Raw genomic sequence first — 18,510 nt, 5'->3', positions numbered from 1 at the left:
TACAACCCTGACACACACCTTTCCTGACTTTAAACCAATAAGTATCCCCTTGCTCTGTCTCAACAACTGCCTCTTGATCTATGTAAAGGTTCCTCATGAGCACAATTAGGTGTTCTGGAATTCCCATTCTTTGCAATGTTATCCATAGTTTGTTATGATCCACACAGTCGAATGCCTTTGCACAGTCAATAAAATACAGGTAAACATCCTTCTGGTATTCTCTGCTTTCAGCCAGGATCCATCTGACATCAGCAACAATATCCCTGGTTCCATGCCCTCTTCTGAAATTGGCCCGCATTTCTGGCAGTTCCCTGTCGACGTACCGCTGCAGCCGTTTTTGAATGATCTTCACCAAAATTTTGCTTGTGTGGGATATTAATGATATTGTTCTATAATTTCCACATTCGGTTGGATCACCTTTCTTGAGAATAGGCATAAATATGGATCTCTTCCAGTCAGTTAGCCAGGAAGCTGTCTTCCATATTTCTTGGTATAGACGAGTGAGCACCTCCAGCACTGCATCTGTTTGTTGAAACATCTCAATTGATATTCCATCAGTTCCTGAAGCCTTGTTTTTTGCCAATGCCTTCAGAGCAGCTTGGACCTCTTCCTTCAGTACCATTGGTTCCTGATCAGATGCCACCTCTTGAAATGGTTGAATATCAACTAATTCTTTTTGGTATAATGACTCTGTGTATTCCTTCCATCTTCTTTTGATGCTTTCTGTGTCGTTTAATATTTTCCCCATGGAATCCTTCACTATTGCAACTCGAGGCTTGAATTTTTTCTTCAGTTCTTTCAGCTTGAGAAACACCGAGCGTGTTCTTCCCTTTTGGTTTTCCATCTCCAGCTCTTTGCACAGGTCATTATAATACTTTACTTTGTCTTCTCAAGGGGCCCTTTGAAATCTTCTGTTCAGTTCTTTTACTTCATCAATTCTTCCTTTTGCTTTAGCTGCTCGAAACTCGAGAGCAAGTTTCAGAGTCTCCTCTGACATCCATCTTGGTCTTTTGTTTCTTCCCTGTCTCTTCAGTGACCTCTTGCTTTCTTCATGGATGATGTCCTTGATGTCATTCCACAACTCATCTGGTCTTCGGTCACTAGTGTTCAATGCACCAAATCTATTCTTGGGATGGTCTCTAAATTCAGGTGGGATATACTCAAGGTCATATTTTGGCTCTCATGGACTTGCTCTGATTTTCTTCAGTTTCAGCTTGAACTTGCATATGAGCAATTGATGGTCTGTTCCACAGTCGGCCCCTGGCCTTGTCCTGATTGATGATATTGAGCTTTTCTATCGTCCCTTTCCACAGATGTAGTCAATTTGATTTCTGTGTGTTCCATCTGGCTAAGTCCATGTGTATAGTCACCGTTCATGTTGGTGAAAGAAGGTATTTGCAATGAAGAAGTCGTTGGTCTTGCAAAATTCTATCATTTGATCTCTGGCATTGTTTCTATCACCAAGACCATATTTTCCAACTACTGATCCTTCTTCTGTTTCCAACTTTTGCATTCCAATCACCAGTAATTATCAATGCAACTTGATTGCATGTTCGATCAATTTCAGACTGCAGCAGCTGATAAAAATCTTCTATTTCTTCATCTTTGGCCCTAGCGGTTGGTGTGCAAATTTGAATAATAGTCTTATTAACTGTTCTTCCTTGTAGGGGTATGGATATTATCCTATCACTGACAGTGTTGTACTTCAGGATAGATCTTGAAATGTTCTTTTTGACAATGAATGCAATTTTGAGGATGAATAAAAAAAGATCAACACTGTGCAGGAATTCTGGAACACCAAGACGAATGAAAAAGGAAAAAAAGTCCATTCATTAGGATTTTTTTTGTTACAATTACTAAAATATTTTAAGATAAATGTGATAAAATTGAATATATTTAATAATTCACTATATGAATATAAAGAGAATGTGTAATCTGAAAATCCACAAGATGGAGTGCAAATGTTAAACAAGTGAAAAATAATTAATAAAACAAGAGTAAAAAAAAAGTATGCCAAATAGAAACATTAAACACAATGAAGAAATAGTCGAATGACAATAAATGATATGTATTAGGTTTCCCAATCAAATAACAGAAATTCTTAGATTCACACACATGCAACCACATACCAGAAAACTGGCCAATACCTGCCAAAACTTGAAATCAAATCCATAATCTTAGAAGGGATTCATCATTTTTAAAATGAAGTTAAGGACAAGACGCATTAAGTAAACGCTAGGAAAAAGAAAGTAAGTGCAGCAATGTTATTTTTCAGACAAAGCTTAATTCAATATAAAGAATACAGGATGTGGCACAGAGTCATATTTCATATTGACAAAAGTTACAATATCCCAAGACAATATTATTTTTATCAAATTATTGAGAGAATCTTCAAATTTTAAAATAAAAACAGATAAAATACAAGTAGTATTTTACACATCCATTATCATAGTAGGAGAATTCTCTAATATGTTGATCATTCAAACAGATTTAAAAGTATATAAAAAACTGCAATCATAAAAATACAACTTTCCAGCTTGATCTACTAGATATCTTTAGAATTTTATATCCAAGAAACAGAACATATATTATCTTTGCAACAAACATGCATTTTTTCATAAAAGTCAATTATATAATTATATGTATTCAGCCATAAAGAAAGCTCACCAAAAAAGCTGAAAAAAATATAGAAAACACTTATTTACATCAATGCAACACAGTTAGAAATTAATAATGAAATTATAGCTCCCCAGAATTATTCACTTAATGACTTAAGGAGAAATAAAAATATACATAAACAAATCACTTAAAAGAAAATCAGAATAATAATTCTAAATGGTAAATGGTTTACCATCAATTCTAAACAGTAAACCCTATGGAATGTAGGCAAAGCACTATTTAGAGAAAACTTATAGTTTTAAATGTATTTATTAGAAATGAGAAAGAAATAAATAAATGAGGTAAATACACCAACACAACACGTTAGCAAAGAAACAATTAGATAAACAAAAGGAAAAATAAGTTATACAAAATTAAAGCAGAAAGTACATTTTAAAAAGTGGAGACCTAGCCAATAAGTCCAAACACTGATTCTCTGACAATGGCAATGAAGAAATAAACACTGTTAGAGGTGATAAAAAAAATTAATAACAAGCAGGATGAACATGTTAGCCAAAAATCTTGAAACTACAGAACAAATACGTATTCTAGATATATATCGTTTCCAAAGATAACCAAGAGAAACAAAATAACACTAAATATACCAATAACAAAAAAAATTTATTGAAGTTACTTAATAGTTCTCATTTGAAAAATGAGTAAGACAAAAAAATTATAGGACTCTCAAAGTTTTGCAAACATATTCAGTTATTCACAAATTCTTTCACTAACTCATTCAATATTCACAGAGTTCTTATCATGTGCCAGATATTGCTAGAAACTAAGGGTACAGTAGAGAGAAAAGTGAACTTTTTTTTTTTAATCTCATGAGACTTGCATGCTAGCGTGAGAAGTCCTTTCAAAAGCAAGTAAACGATACATGGAAAAATGAAGCAAAATAAATAAACGAGACGGTTACACATGTTGGCAAACATTACGTGTCTGTTAACAGAGTAATCAGAAGCTGAATAAACAGCAAAGGCCACTTTAAATGGGTTGGTCAGAGAAAGCCTTCCTAAAGAGGTATTTGAGGTGAGGCATAATGGACGACAATAAGCCAGCTACGTGAAGAGAGAGAACGTCTCAAACACAGAAAACCACAGACAAATCTTGGAGACGGTAAAGTTTCACATATATGAGAAAAGATGGAAGGCTACTGTGGCAGGAGAGGAGGGATGGTCCAGGTAAAGGCAAAAAGGCAAGGAGTCAGATCACATGTGTCCTTACACACCACAGCAAGAAGTGTAGATTTTATCTGAACAACAATGGGGCAGCTCTGAAACATTTCAATCAGAGCAGTAAATTTAATTTCTGATCATTGTAGCTACAGTTGTAGAGGTTGTCGAGGATTTCATTTTACTTGGATCCACAATCAACAGCCGTGGAAGCAGCAGTCAAGAAATCAAAGGGCACGTTGCATTGGGTAAATCTGCTGCAAAGGACCTCTTTCAAGTGTTGAAAAGCAAAGATGTCACCTTGAAGACCAAGGTGCGCCTGACCCAAGTCATGGTATTTTCAATCGCATCGTATGCATCAAAAGCTGGACAATGAATAAGGAAGACGGAAGAAGAATTGACACCTTTGAATTGTGGTGTGGGTGAAAAATGCTGACTATACCACAGACTGCCCTGTGGCGTAGTGGTGAAGTGCTACAGCTGTGGTGAAGTGCTACAGCTGCTAACCAAAGGGTCGGCAGTTCGAATCCACCAGTTGCTCCTTGGAAACTCTATGGGGCAGTCCTACTCTGTCCTATAGGGTCACTATGAGTCGGAATCTACTCGATGGCACTGGGTTTCTTGGTATGGACTGCCCAAACAATGAACAAATCTGTCTTAGAAGTACAACCAGAATGCTCCTTAGAAGCAAGGATGGCGAGGCTGGTCTTACATACTTTGGACATGTTGTCAGGAGGGATCAGTCCCTGGAGAAAGACATCATCACGCTTGGTAGAGTACAGAGTCAGCGGAAAAGAGGAAGGCCCTGTGGATTGACGCAGTGGCTGCAACAATGGGCTCAAGCATAAAAAGGATTGTGAGGATGGAGTAGGACCTGGCAGTGTTTCATTCCGTTGTACACAGGGTGTGAAAGGAAATACAGTACTGTGCTGTAAAGTGAAAAGAACAAATCTAGAGAATTCATACTAAAAGAAAAAAAATAAGGATGTTTAAATAATCACATATATATATGGAAACCCTGGTGGCTTAGTGGTTAAGAGCTTAGTTGCTAACCAAAAGGTCTGCAATTCGAATCTACCAGGCAGTTCTACTCTGCCCTATAGTGTCGCTATGAGTCCGAACGGGTATATGTATACAGGCCCGAAGTACGGAGACACGGCTCCCCTAGGCTCCTGGCGGGCGGGCAGGGAGGTTCCTCCGTCGGGCAGGTGAGCGGCCCTGGTACTACATAACTTTCGGGGTGTGCCATTTCAGAAAGAGGCTGTGAACAATGCTACAAATATTCCCTTAAAAAAAAAAAAAAAAACTTGCCGTGGGGTGAATTCCGACAGAGCAGAACTGCCCCATAGGGTTTTCAAGGAGCAGCTGGTGGATTCGAACGCTGACTTTATGGTTAGCAGCCTCCGCTCTTAACCACTGTGCCAACAGGACTCCAAATACCCCCTAAAATCCAAAAAAAGCAAAGCTCTTGCTGTCCCGCCGATCCCGAGTCACAGTGACTCTACAGGACAGACTAGAACTGTCCCCACAGAGTTTCCAAGGAACGCCTGGTGGGTTCGAACCGCCGAAGCCAGCAGCCGCAGCCCTTAACCACTAGGCTACTATGGTTTCTAGCTGAAATACCCCGAATCCTGCAGAAACAGCCTCCACTCGCCTCTCAGCTCTCCCCTCTGTCCAGCACAAATCCCAAACCAAACCCATTGCCGTGGAGTCGGTGGCGACTCATAGCGACCCTATAGGACAGAGTAGCGCTGCCCCGCAGGGTTTCCACCGAGCAGCTGGTAGATTCGAACTGCCGACCTCTTGGTTAGCAGCCGTAGCTCTTAACCACTACGCCACCAGGGTTTCCTCGTCCGGCACAAAGAAAGAAGAAGAAAAAGAAAGCTCTTGTCCTCCGTACCAAGTGACACAAGCCAAAAAGCCGGGAAGTCCAGTTCCAATTTTATTTATTTTTTTTTAAAGGCCGAGTACTCCCGCGAGCTCCGGGGCGGAGCGCAGGAATGGCGATCTCGCGAGAAGACGCCGCGCCGGGGCGGGAGCCCGGGGGGGGCGGGGGCCGTGGTCGGCGGCGGTTCCCGAGGGCCGGGCGGGCTCCGGGACCATGCCGTCCGCCTTCTCGGTCGACGCCTTCCCGGTCAGCATCCCCGCCGTCCTCACGGTAACTCGCAGCTCTGCGGCCTCCGGGCGCGAGAGGGGCCTGGGGCGGCGCACTTCCGGCCGTTCCATCCCGCCTCCGCTTCGCGCCGCTCGGGCCCGGGAGCCGGGGTGCAGCTCGGGGATGCAGGCTGGTCCAGCCGGGGGCGGGGGGGGGTCCGGGGCACAGCTCGGGGGTGCAGGCCGGTCCACTGGGGGGGGGGGCCGGGAGCCGGGGAGCAGCTCGGGGGTGCAGGCCGGTCCACCGGGGGGGGGCCGAGAGCCGGGGCGCAGCTCGGGGATGCAGGCCGGTCCACCCGGGGGGGGAGGGGCCGGTCCACCGAGCGGGGGGGCCGGGAGCCAGGGCGCAGCTCCGAGGGTGCAGGCCCGTCCACCCTGCGGGGGTCCGGGCGGCGGGGGGTGTGGGAGCCGGGGCGCAGCTCCGGGGGTGCAGGCCAGTCCACCCGGGGGGGTCCGGGAGCCGGGGTTCAGCTCAGTGGTGCAGGCCGGTCCACCTGGGGCGGGGGTGTGGGGGTCCGGGCGGCCGGGGAGGGGGCCCACCCCGGGCCGGGGATCTGGGCGACCCTTGCGGATGGCGGGTGGCTGCACAGTGCTGCTCCCTGGCTGTGGGGCAAACTCAAAAGCCCCGCGTTCCACTCTCCTGTCTGCCTTCTTTGGCCTTTTTAGTCCATTCCTTGGATGGTTTTTTTTTTTGGATGGTTAAGGACACACTTGTTGAATTGCTGTGTGCCGGCCTCTTGAGTGCTTGCTTTATGCCTCGTCCTGTTGGTAGGTGGAGACATTCCTGCAAGTAGCAGTGATACACCAAACCAAAAAAAACCCAAACCCACTGCTGTCCAGTTGATTCAGACTTATAGCGGCCCCATGGGACAGGGTAGAACTGCCGGATAGAGCTTCCACAGAGCGCCTGGCGTATTCGAACTGCGGATCTCTTGGTTAGCAGACATAGCGCTTAACCACTACGCCACCACCGTCTCCCGGTGATACACAGTACCAAAAACACCAAACTCACTGCCTTTGAGTCCGTTCTGACTCATAGCGACCCTACAGGACAGAATAGAACTGCCCCATAGGGTTTCCAAGGAGCAGCTGGTGGATTCAAACTGCTGAATTTTTGGTTACCAGCTAAGCACTTAGCCACTGTGCCAGGGCTCCATAGCAGTGATAACACCAAATCAAAGCCAAACCCGTTGCCCTCGAGTCGATTGCGACTCATAGTGAGCCTATAGGACAGAGTAGACCTGCCCCATAGGGTTTCCAAGGAGCACCTGATGGGTTCGAACTGCTGACCTTTTGGTTAGCAGCCGTAGCTCTTAACCACTGTGCCACCAGAGTTTCCAGCAATACACAGTACCAAAAAAACAAACCCACTGTTGGGTTGCTTCTGCCCATAGGGTTTCCACCCTGTAAGACAGAGTAGAACTGCCCCATAGGTTTTCCAAGCCTGTAAATCTTTGGAAGCACACTGCCACATCTTTCTCCCGCAGAGCAGCTGGTGGTTTCCAACTGCCAACCTTTCTGTTAGCTGAGCACTTACCCACTAGGGCTAAGGAAGGCTAAACAGTAAGAGAAGTATCTATAAGATTCTGCAGGAGTTCCAAGCTTCAGGAGGATGCATGGAGCCATGTTGGGGGCGATGGTGAGGGGACAGGCATGTGGGAGGATTAAGGACAGCCTGGAAAGTTAGGTAGTATTTCTGAAGATTGGGGAACAGAACATTCTGGTAGGGTGAAAACATTTCGTACAGAGAGGCAGAGAAGTTCACTGTATGCAGCGTTGAATGTATGGCAGAAAGGCGGTGGAGGAAAACATAAGAATTGTGATTGGGTCAGATTTTCCAAGGTGTTAAATACTAGCCTGGAGAGCTGGAAATATGAATTCTTGTTTTAACTTCGGGATGAACCAAGTGCATCAACTTCCCTTCTTGTCGCGTAATTTGATGAGTGATTGTTTAGATTCTGTCCAGCTTGGAAACACTTTTCAATAAATAAGAAGGGCCCATCAAGTATACACTTGAAGATTAAACCAGTGGTATATCTTTTGTGAAATGTTTAAAATTTATTGATTATGGTCAAAATACAGAGTGGATTCCTATTTCTGGCCTCCCCTTTTTCCTTTTTCCCATGTTTCTTTGTGAGGCCAGACCGTGCCATTCTGGAGACATGGCTCAGTAGCACAAGGAGTATTTAGAGGTAACTCAGTACCGGTTGTCATAGAGTCGATTCCGATGCTTGTCGGCCCCATGTGTGCCTGAGGAGAACTGTGCTCTGGGATTTTCAGTGGCCGATTTCGGGTCACTCCTCTCTGACTTGATCCTTGATTGAGCTCTACACAAGACCTGAAGCTGAATTTCTGATGTTTTGTGCTTACAGCAGACAGACTGGACTGAACCGTGGCTGATAGGACTTGTCGTCTTCCATGTCCTCTGCCTGCTGCTCACTTGTTTCTCATTCCAAAGGTATAAACTGCAGATTGGGCATTTCCTCTGCCTAGGTGAGTAGCATAAAGACATTAAAACGTGTGACTAAGCTTACATGTTAGATATTTGTGTTTGTGTTCTATCTCTGTTTTCAAAGTATATAAACACTTTTACCAATGCTCCTGTCGTGTTCCACTTTAATTTTTAAGAGCACTCCTGGAGTACTCCCAGATTTCAGTCAGTCTTGGGAACTATAAAATAGGAAATGATTCTTGGATACTGACTTTAAGAGGAGCCTGTTGAACATCCGTTGTGTCCCTGGCCAGGGTACTAAATACTAGTTATTCAAAGAAGACTTGAGCTTAATGAAGTGCTGGCTGTTTTTTCTACAAGTTGTTTTACTTTTTCTGCTTAGTATTACGCTACTTGCTCTGGGAGGTAGAAAGCAAGCTAGGGAGGAAAGTGCTGTGCATAAGATAATTTAAAACGTGGCCCAGATCACTTTTAAAGTTAAAGGCTCCAGAACTTAGAGAAGGAAGTGAGTCGCACGGAGAGATGGAGAAAGGAGGTGGTGGTTGTTAGCTGCTGTCACCTCAGCCTGCAGTTCATGCACAGCAGGAAGAAACGGTGCCTGGTCCTGTGCCACCCGCGTGACCGTTTTGGATTGGGCCATGTGATCCACGGAGTTTTCAGTGGCTAGTTTTTGGAAGTAGATCAGTAGGCCTTTCTTCCTAGTCCACCTTAGTCCGGAAGCACCACTACAACCTGTTCAGCGTCATGGCAACACGCAGCCCTCCACTGACGGATGGGTGGTGAGTGTGCATGCGGTGCCTTGGCCAGGGATTGAACCTGGGTCTCCCGCAAGAAGGCGAGAATTCTACCCCTGAGCCACCAGCGCCTCACTGAGAAAGATGACATGGAAGAATAAAGTCTTGATATGGGGCATGAAAAGTGAGTAACATCTTACTAAGATAGAGGAACAGATATCTAGCCGGGAGTGAGATACAGGGAGAAAGCACACAGGATGAAGGTAGCAACACCTGACATAGAAAAGTGGAGATCAGTATGAAACGTTGACCGATTGTCAGAGAAACCACCAGCCCTGCGAGAGCTCAGTATTTCTTACGTTCTGTAGTTATAAATGTACTGGGGTAGGAGGTGTGGCTAGAGCCTAAAAGGGGTGGGCTGAGGCTTGTTTTTAATTTTGTGGATTTGGGGGAGTCTCTGAAAAATTTTCGATGGGATTTTAATAAAAAGCATCAACTTTTCTAATAAATCTTAAATAAGATGAGTGAGCTGGCTCTGTGCAAGGTGGGAAATCTGCAGAAGATTATTTCAGAAGAGCAGGAGTAGAGAGTGTACAGACATGGTACTGGACAAATAAGGGATGGAGATAGAGTTCCTGTTTTCATTTGTTCATATGAAACTGTCAAGCATGTGTTAAGGTGTGCTAGGGTTACGGTTGGGGGACGTCAACATGCAGGAGTAATCGTACAACTAAATACCTTATAAAGTATAATAAGTGTCATGAAGGAAAAGCAAAGAGCACAGTGAACTGGAGGTAAAACCAATTTTCTTTTAATTTTTATGGTGCGGTGGTTAAAATGGTTGGCTGCTAACCAAAAAGGTCAGCGGCTTGAACCCACCAGCTGCCTCCAGGGAGAAAGATGTGGCAATCTGCTTCCTTAAAGATTTACAGCCTTGGAAACCCTATAGCGCAGTTCTACTCTGTCATGTAGGTTCGCTATGAGTTGGAATTGACTCAACAACAGTGAGTTTTTTGTTTGTTTAGTTTGTTTTTTAATGACTAACAGCATTGAGCATCTTTTCATGTGTTGTTGACCATTTGTATTTCTTCTTTGGTCAGATGTTGAAGTTTTTTTAATTTGCCCTGTATTAAATTTTTTTTTTCCTTTTTTATTTAGGTCAGTATGTTAGCAGCGTGTGGTGGTTAAGAGTGCATGCTTTGAGGTTGTTAATTCCTGGGTTTGAATGTCAGTATTAGCACGGAATTAGCTGTGAGACCTTGTGCAGGTCACTTAACTGTGCTCTGCCCCTGGGATAACCAGAGCTCCTGTTTCAATAGACTGTGAGGATTAAAATGAGATCAGTCAGAGCACCCGTAGAAAGCTGTCAGTAAGTGTTAACTGCCGCGATCACCGTTCTGTTACTCACGTTTGTCGTCCCTCTTCATTGCTTTGTCTCCGTCACTACCAGGTGCCTTTCCATCCAATTTCTTATGAAAGTCTCAGTGATATTTGCCTCGCTGTGCAGATGTCCAAGGTTGAAAAACGTAGCTTTAAGCACTTAGTCTTACAGCTCTCTGGATTCCGCTGCAGAGCACTGTGTGTGACTTAACTCTGATTTGTACTGTACAGCTAATGCCATTTCAAGCCAGTAGGACTACGTGGGTACAGTTGCCTTTGGGGTAGAAAGCTTGGTTCCAGTCATGACTGCTGCTGCTGAATAGCTTTCCAAGGCCAACGCCATCAAAACCTTTAACTTGTATTGACCTTGATTTTCTTTCTTCTTAAATGTTTGTACTCTGTAAATTTGTAATTTTTACCTTTCACATTGTATCTAAATAGAAATTGGATTTCTCATATTTTTGCTCTTCTCATTTATATTGTCTATTAAAAGTACACGATTTTATTTTATAGTGATTAGTAGTCATTTAAATTCTAACATAGTTTCTTTCTTTTTTCAGTAATTTTAGTCTATTGTGCAGAATATATTAATGAAGTGGCTGCAATGAACTGGAGGTAAAGCCCATTTTCTTTTAATTTTGACTGTATTTTAGGAGATATTTTCTACAATGGTGTTATCACAAAGAAATCTTCTATACAGATCCTAGAGCTCAAAGAAGAAACACAAGAAATTAAATAACTGAAGCCAGGTTAAAATTGAAGCACCTTTGCATTGATAGGTTTTAGCTTTGAGAAACATCTTGTTGAATATTTTTTTTGTTTATATTTTTTGACTGAACAACTCCAGCTGTACTCTGTTGGTTAGTTCAGTTAATGGCAGAAGTGTGAGAGAATTTAATGGGCTTTTTAAAAGTAATTTTAATTGCAGAGCAAAAAAGTGACACTTTAGAGAGAACTCAGTCTTCATTATAATTAAAGCAGAAAGTAATGCTGCTTTCAGAGCACTCTCCTACTCTCCACCCTAAAACCTTCCTTATGTAGATCTCGTTTTCTTAGGGATATCACTCTCCTGTCCTACTGCTTTTCCTTGCGACCTGTAAATGCCTTGGTAACTCCTTCCTTCTTGAAGATTTTAATCCTGGCATGGTGTTACTCTTTGCAGCTCTACTTTTATCGTTATTGTTGGGCATTTCAATGTTCTGTCCTTCCAGTACTGTGGAGTTTCATTTCTCTGGCCTCCTTCTCAAACGACTTCATCTTCTCTCCCCCTGGTTATGCCCTGGCCTAGACGTTCCTGTCACCTCCTTTATAATCTCAATTGAAAATTTCTAACTGTATCCACCACCAGCACCCTGATGACTTCCATCAATTTTCTGCCCCACTAAGATCTATTGTCGTGTTTTTTGTCCCTGAACCTCTGTATAGTCTCTTTTTCCTCAAGACCCAGCTTATATTTCATAGCCCATCATTATAATTACTCTTTTGCATACACCCCCAGCTTCCTCTTACCCATCTCTCACTTTATCCTACCTGAGTGTCAAAACCCCACCTCTGGTTCAGTTTCATTCTGCCTGCCCAGGTGAGACTTTCTGCAGCCAAAAAACCGACTGGGTTTCTCTAGATAGAGGTTTACATACAGTGGCCCACAAGCCAGCTGTGGGCCACTTACTGTTTCTGTATGGCCTGTGAGCTGAAAATAGTTTTTACATTTTAAATGTTAAAAAAAAAAAAAAAAGAAAGCCTTTCAGGAAGAACAAGATGAGGATATTGCCTCTTGGCCCAGGAAACCTAAATATTTACTCTCTGGCACTTTGCAGAAGAAGTTTGCTGACTGCTGACCTAGATCATTTGTTTAGACGCTGTGCTAAGTGACCGTTTAGATCTTCCTCTCTCTCAAGCCTCCAGTAGCTCCTATTCTCAACTACCAAATTTACCTCGTGTTTCAGTGAGGATATAGAAGGAATCAGAAAAGGGCGTACATGTCCTGCCTACTTTTATGTTCATCTATTCTGTCTCCTCCTTGTTGGGCTGGCTGACTGTTCCCCATCCAAGATCAACCTATTTGTACACCAGGCCCCATCTGCTCTTACATATTCCAAGACACGGCTGTAGCACTTACCATGTCTCTCTCCTGCGTCATTAATGTCTCTTTGCTAAACCATCCACATCAGCATAGAACATAATCTAATTTCTGATCTTAAAAAGGTCTCCTGGCCCATATCCCTCTCTAGCTACTGGCTCCATATTTCAGGTTCTCTTTGCAATAAGACTTGAAAGGCTGTCTTCCTGTCTTCTCTTGAACCCATTGCAGTCAGGCTTTTGTCAATTGAAAAAAAAAAAAAAAACTTTTGTCAATGACACTAGTGATCTCTATATTGCTAAGTTCAGTGTTAATTTTTGTTTCACACTTTGTCGTATATGTTTGTGTGTATGTATGTATAGTCATGTGTGTATGTATGTATAGTCATGTGTGTATGTATGTATAGTCATGTGTGTATGTATGTATAGTCATGTGTGTATGTATGTATAGTCATGTGTGTATGTATGTATAGTCATGTGTGTATGTATGTATAGTCATGTGCTGCCTCATGTCTGGGCAGTGCATGTACACCCATGGTCCCATAAGGTTATAATAGAATTCGGAAATCCCTGTCAGAGAATGGGATATAGTGGACTTATGATCTAGGTGTACGGATTACATATTAGCCACTAGCCCATGTAGCCCATGTATACAGTAGTGTATATTTACAATGTACATATTGATGGGCAGCAAGCAGTTCAGCCCCGCCACCCCGGGGCACACTCCTGCCCACCAGGGGACCTTCCCCATGCGCCCAGGGCGTGCCCAGGGGCTCCCCACAGCAACGTGGGTGCCACTGCCAGCACTAGCCTGGAGTCACTGTAGATAAAATCACTTCCAGTACTGAAACATCAGTCCTACGTTGGTGGCCATCTTTGGGGCTGTTAAGGCTGCACACACACAAGAGCGGCTTTTCTGAGTGGCTGCACTTAGTGACCAGGCTGGTCTCTCCCGGTGCCAGGGCCGTACCGGCTGCCTGGGCCCTGTGCACAGCTGCCCCGGTGTACAGTAGTGTATGTTTACCATGTATCATAGTATGTATACAGTATGGTATCACATTGACCAACTTAACCTATGTATTACCTCGTCAGATACATTAGCTGAACTACAGTAGTGTATGTATACTGTATCTTGGCTATTTAGTCAATACAGGCACACCACAGCATCCCATAAAGCTTTACTAAGTATGTAATGTGATGTTTGCACAGTGTCCAAATCACACAGTGTCCTGTGTCTTAGTATGTATCCTGGATGTTAACACATGGCTGTGTTCCTTTTTGCTTGTGTAATAAACGTCATAAAAATAACACTTGGTCCAACTGACTCCTGTACTCCCTTTCCGAAACTGGTCTCCAAACTCATTCTGCTCCATCTTAGTAAATGATTGCTTCCTTGGTGTTTCTTAGGCCAGAGATCTTACACGTCACAGAAGAATTCTTCAGGAAACCCTGTTGCCTCTAGCTTTAAAATAAATCATTTTCCACCACCACCTTCATTGCTACCAGCCTAGCTTCTTACCTTTTTCTTATGCATGAGCTGTAGTTAGCAAAAGCCTCCTAAATAGTCTCCCTCGTTCCACCCTCCCTCGGCCGTTCTGCTCCAGGCAGGGAGGGCCAGGTCACAGCACTGGTGTTAAGAACCTTGGTGAGTTTCCATGCCCTTCAGAGTGAAGGCGGAGTCTTACAGGCCACAGAGCCTCATGGGACCTGGCGTCTTGCTGCTCCCTCTCATCCCTTCTTCTCTTGCCATTCCCCTTACTCACTCTGTCTTCGCCACACTGGCTGGTCACACGCTGTTCTGATGTCTAAATGGCGCACTCACTCGTGTGCTGTAAGTCTTTGTTCCTGTGTCAGAAAACCTTTCCTGACAAGCCGCCTAAGAAAGCGCCCCAAGTTCGTATATGCTGTCCCCCTTCCCTGCTTTATTTTCCTCTGTAATGTTAATCATGGCGTGTCGTTAGTTGATGTGGAGTCCATTCTGACTACGTATTTCAATTGATTATCTTTTAATCAGCTGACTCCTCCCTGCCACCTCTGCTAGATACAGATTTTAAGCAGGAATTTGTTTATCTTTTCTTTTCACTGCTATATCTCCAGTACGTGTGACTGGTGCGCAGTAAGTATTCAGTAGCTATTTGTTGCTGAGTTAATGGTATCCCTGGTGGCATAGTGGTTAAGAGCCTCAGCTGCTAACCAGAAGGTCAGCAGTTTGAATCTACCAGCCACTCCTTGGAAACTGTATGGGGCAGTTCTGCTCTGTCCTGTAGGGTCGCTATGAGTCAGAACTGACTTGATGGCAGTGGGTTTGTTTTTGTTTTTTGTTTCCTGATTAATCAATTGCTGCACATACCGTTAACTGTTATTTAGCACAGTTGTTAAGCTGGCTACTTAGAGAGTAATGCCTAAATACAGATCCTGTCGCTGCCATTGACTTGCTCTATACGTTTGGGCAAGTTGAAATCATTTAACCTTTCTAAGTCTTACTTTCCTCTCCTGTGTATAATAATATCTACTTTGATAAAGTGAGAATTAAATTAGATGAAAGCACCTGGCATAGTGCCTATCAAAGTAGCTATAGCGTAAATGCAGCTATTACTATTTTATCCTTTGTAAGACATATTGAAATTGGTTGGCCTTATGTGGGTGTAAGAATTTCAAGACAGTAGCATGTTATAGTTAGTGTCATATTCTCTGTTAACCCATAGGAGCTTATTATGTGTTTATTTTACCTAAAACAAAATGTCATTAGGTTAGTCACTATGACTTCTGTTATCATCTTCTCTGTACTAACAGGCTTTCTAATCATCTAGTGTATCTTCTTCAAAATGAACTTAATGTTTTAGATTTGAAAAGCCCGTTGCTGTTGAGTTTATTCCAAGCGACCCTATAGGACAGAGTAGAACTGCCCCATAGGGTTTCCAAGGCTGTAGTCTTTACATAAGCAGACTGCAACATCTTTCTTCCATGGAGGGGCTGGTGGGCTCGAACCACTGACCTTTGGGTCAGCAGGAAAGGCCTAATCACTGTGCCACCAGGGCCTCTTAAGGAATTAGAGATTATAAAAGATCTAAGGGTAGGTTGATCAAACCCATTGCCGTTGAGTCTAAGCCTGACTCATATCAACTCTTTTAATTGACATAAGATCTCTAAAAGACTTAGGTTAAATAGAGAAAAATCATTACAAACATTTACTTTGTTATGCCAAGTAATTTTTTCTTTCTTTTCTTCCTAAAACAGGTTATTTTCAAAATACCAGTATTTTGATTCTAGGGGAATGTTCATTTCTATAGTATTTTCAACACCACTGTTGTTCAATGCCATGGTCATCGTGGTATGTATATTACAGCCTTCGAAGTTTTAGTTTTCTTTATTAAAAATCTTTTCTCAATTCTAAACATGACTCAAAACGTTTGTTTTTAGATTATGTGGGTACGAAAGACTTTAAATGTAATGACTGATCTGAAGACTTTACAAGAGAAAAGAAAGGAGAGGAAAAGAAGAAGAAAAGAAGAATAACATTACAACAATTGCTTCGGATATCTTATGTTGGATTTTTTTTTTTTTCTCTCCACCATTGTCGTTTCCAATGTTAAAGTACATGTGTTATAGGAATCCTTCTTAGCAACTGATTCATAATTCGAAAAAATGATAGATTCTTCCGCTGTAATATCCACGGTAGTAGAACACACTAAAGTTGGTTTTTAAAGCAAACACCTAATACCATTTAGGAGGGTCGTTAAAGCTGGTTCTATATTTATAATGTTTGGAGTGTTTCAAGTTAAACTATATAAATAGTCTCTGTGCAGAGCCCTTCATTGTTTGCTATGTAGGTCACATGATTTATGTAATTAGTGCACATGAATTATAAAATCTTAAATCAGAATAAAAATGTTAGATAATAAATAATTGATAACTTACTTTCTTATGGCACCATTATCTGTTTATCATTTTGTGTTTTCTAGTGGATAGTAGTGGTTCTCAGTGGAGGGTGATTTTTACCCCCAGGGGACACTTGGCAACGTCTGCAGACGGTTTTGATTATCATGACTTGAGGGCTGCTACTGGCATCTAGTGGGTAGACCTCAGGGATGCTGTTGAATATCCTACAATGCACAGGACAGCGTCCATAGCAAAGAATTATCCAGCCCAAAATGTCAGTAGTGCCAGGGTTGAGAAACCTTTTAAACAAGATCTTTGAAGCAAGGATCTCAATTTAATGAACCCATCCCTCTGTGGCTGCTGTTGTTGAACCATTGAGTTTATTCCAACCCATAGTGACCCCGAAGGACAGGTAGAACTGCGTCATAGGGTTTCTTAGGCTATAAATCTTTACCGGAGCAGATCGCCAGGTCTTTCCTCCCTCAGAGCAGCTGGTGGGTTCGAACTGCTGACCTTTCAGTTAATAGCCCAGCACTTAACCATTGGACCACCAGGGCTCCTTCTCCAGTGAGGCTAGGTCTCTGTAAACGTCCACGTGGGTTTTTTTCCGTTCAGGCAAGGATTCCTTGACCTTGGTGTTTGTGGAGACAAAGAAGGGGGCAGATTCTCTGGAGGATTTCCTGTACCATGAAGGGTATGCTTGTACCAGTATCCATGGAGACCGATCTCAAAGAGATAGAGAAGAAGCCCTTCACCAGTTCCGCTCTGGAAAAAGCCCAATTCTAGTGGCAACAGCAGTATGTATATATACGTATATATTATTTTCAAATTAAGCACGTTTAAATGTTTGCATTGTTTTAAATGGGCCGTATATAAACAAAAGTTATTTTCCAGGTGGCTGCTAGGCTCCGTCAAACAGTATAAGTTAGAGGCTGCTTCCCTTTTACATAGTAGTTAAAAATGTTGAAGAACGTAATCAGTGTCACGACACGGTACACGTAGATATTGTTGCATTAGTCTATGTTTTCCTGTTGTTGAGAATGTCCTTAACAACAGCAAAGTGTTCTGTTATAAAATTAAAAAAAAAGAATAATGAAAGGCATCAAGTCAGGATTCCATGAGAAAGAATATGTTGAATGAATTCTTTGATTTTGTTTTTCAAGATGCAAAATTTCAAATACAGAAATATTCAGGGGCTGTTTTAGCTGTTTCAACCAACAGATTTTAGAGAAATGTAAAGATTGATTATATTCCTTCCTAAGTCTTTTTTTTTCCTCTACAGTTTGGGTGCTCAGGAACATAATGCTATGAATTTTATTAGAAGAGGTATGATATTACTTTTAATATCTGCTTCGTAAAATAGCTCAGGTACAGTAAGCTCCTGGCTTTTTTCAGATCTGAAACTGTAACTAAACAATGACAAATCCAAATTTTTAAAAATAGTATTCAATAAAGGGAATGTTATTGGCTGTAGATTTTGTTTTGAAAAAATAGTTTGTGAATAGTTGTTTAAATTTTAATAGAATTTTTTACCCAAAGTGAAAGTTTCCAAGTTTTAAAAAGAAAAAAAAATCCTTAAAGTGTTTATATTTAACAACTTATAAATTGATACTTTATAAAATTAAATCTCTAAATTCAGATACATCATGTTTTTATAAACAATTTTAAGCATTCCTAGTAGAGAAACTATTTCGTGAATGTTGACATTAGTTTTAGACATGAGTTCATGCAATCTTCTAGATGAATCTACTGGAGATTTTAACCTGAAATTTCACGAATTCTTGATTTGTTCAACTTTGGTACTGAATATAAAAAATAATAAATGAAAAAAAAAAAAAAACCCAAACCTATTGCCGTTGAGTTGATTCTGCGAACCTACAGAATAGAGTGGAACTGCCCCATAGGGTTCCCCGGGAGCGGCTGGTGGATTCAAACTGCCCACCTTTTGGTTAGCAGCCAAGCTTTTAACTACTGCACCACCAGGGCTCAGAAAATAAAA

General features: G+C 42.2%; 1 protein-coding gene across 2 annotated transcripts; it reads left to right on the top strand.

The window, feature by feature from the left end:
* Positions 1-5,887: 5,887 nt before the first annotated feature.
* Positions 5,888-18,357, top strand: TMEM18 (transmembrane protein 18). 2 transcript variants are annotated; one of them, XM_003411866.4, is made up of 5 exons: positions 5,888-5,991; positions 8,360-8,480; positions 11,114-11,168; positions 15,870-15,963; positions 16,053-18,357. In XM_003411866.4, the coding sequence occupies exons 1-5, from the start codon at positions 5,935-5,937 to the stop codon at positions 16,146-16,148; spliced, it is 423 nt and encodes a 140-aa protein (XP_003411914.1). In that variant the 5' UTR covers positions 5,888-5,934; the 3' UTR covers positions 16,149-18,357. The 2 variants fall into 2 exon arrangements, with proteins under 2 accessions (XP_003411914.1, XP_010590183.1); XM_010591881.3 differs by having other exon boundaries at positions 5,891-5,967.
* The last annotated feature ends 153 nt before the right edge of the window (positions 18,358-18,510 follow it).

Source organism: Loxodonta africana, chromosome 12, assembly GCF_030014295.1.
Source record: "Loxodonta africana isolate mLoxAfr1 chromosome 12, mLoxAfr1.hap2, whole genome shotgun sequence".
NCBI classification, from domain to species: Eukaryota; Metazoa; Chordata; class Mammalia; order Proboscidea; family Elephantidae; genus Loxodonta; species Loxodonta africana.
Note: the sequence above shows the minus strand (reverse complement) of the source record. Positions and strands in the feature narration are given on the sequence as shown.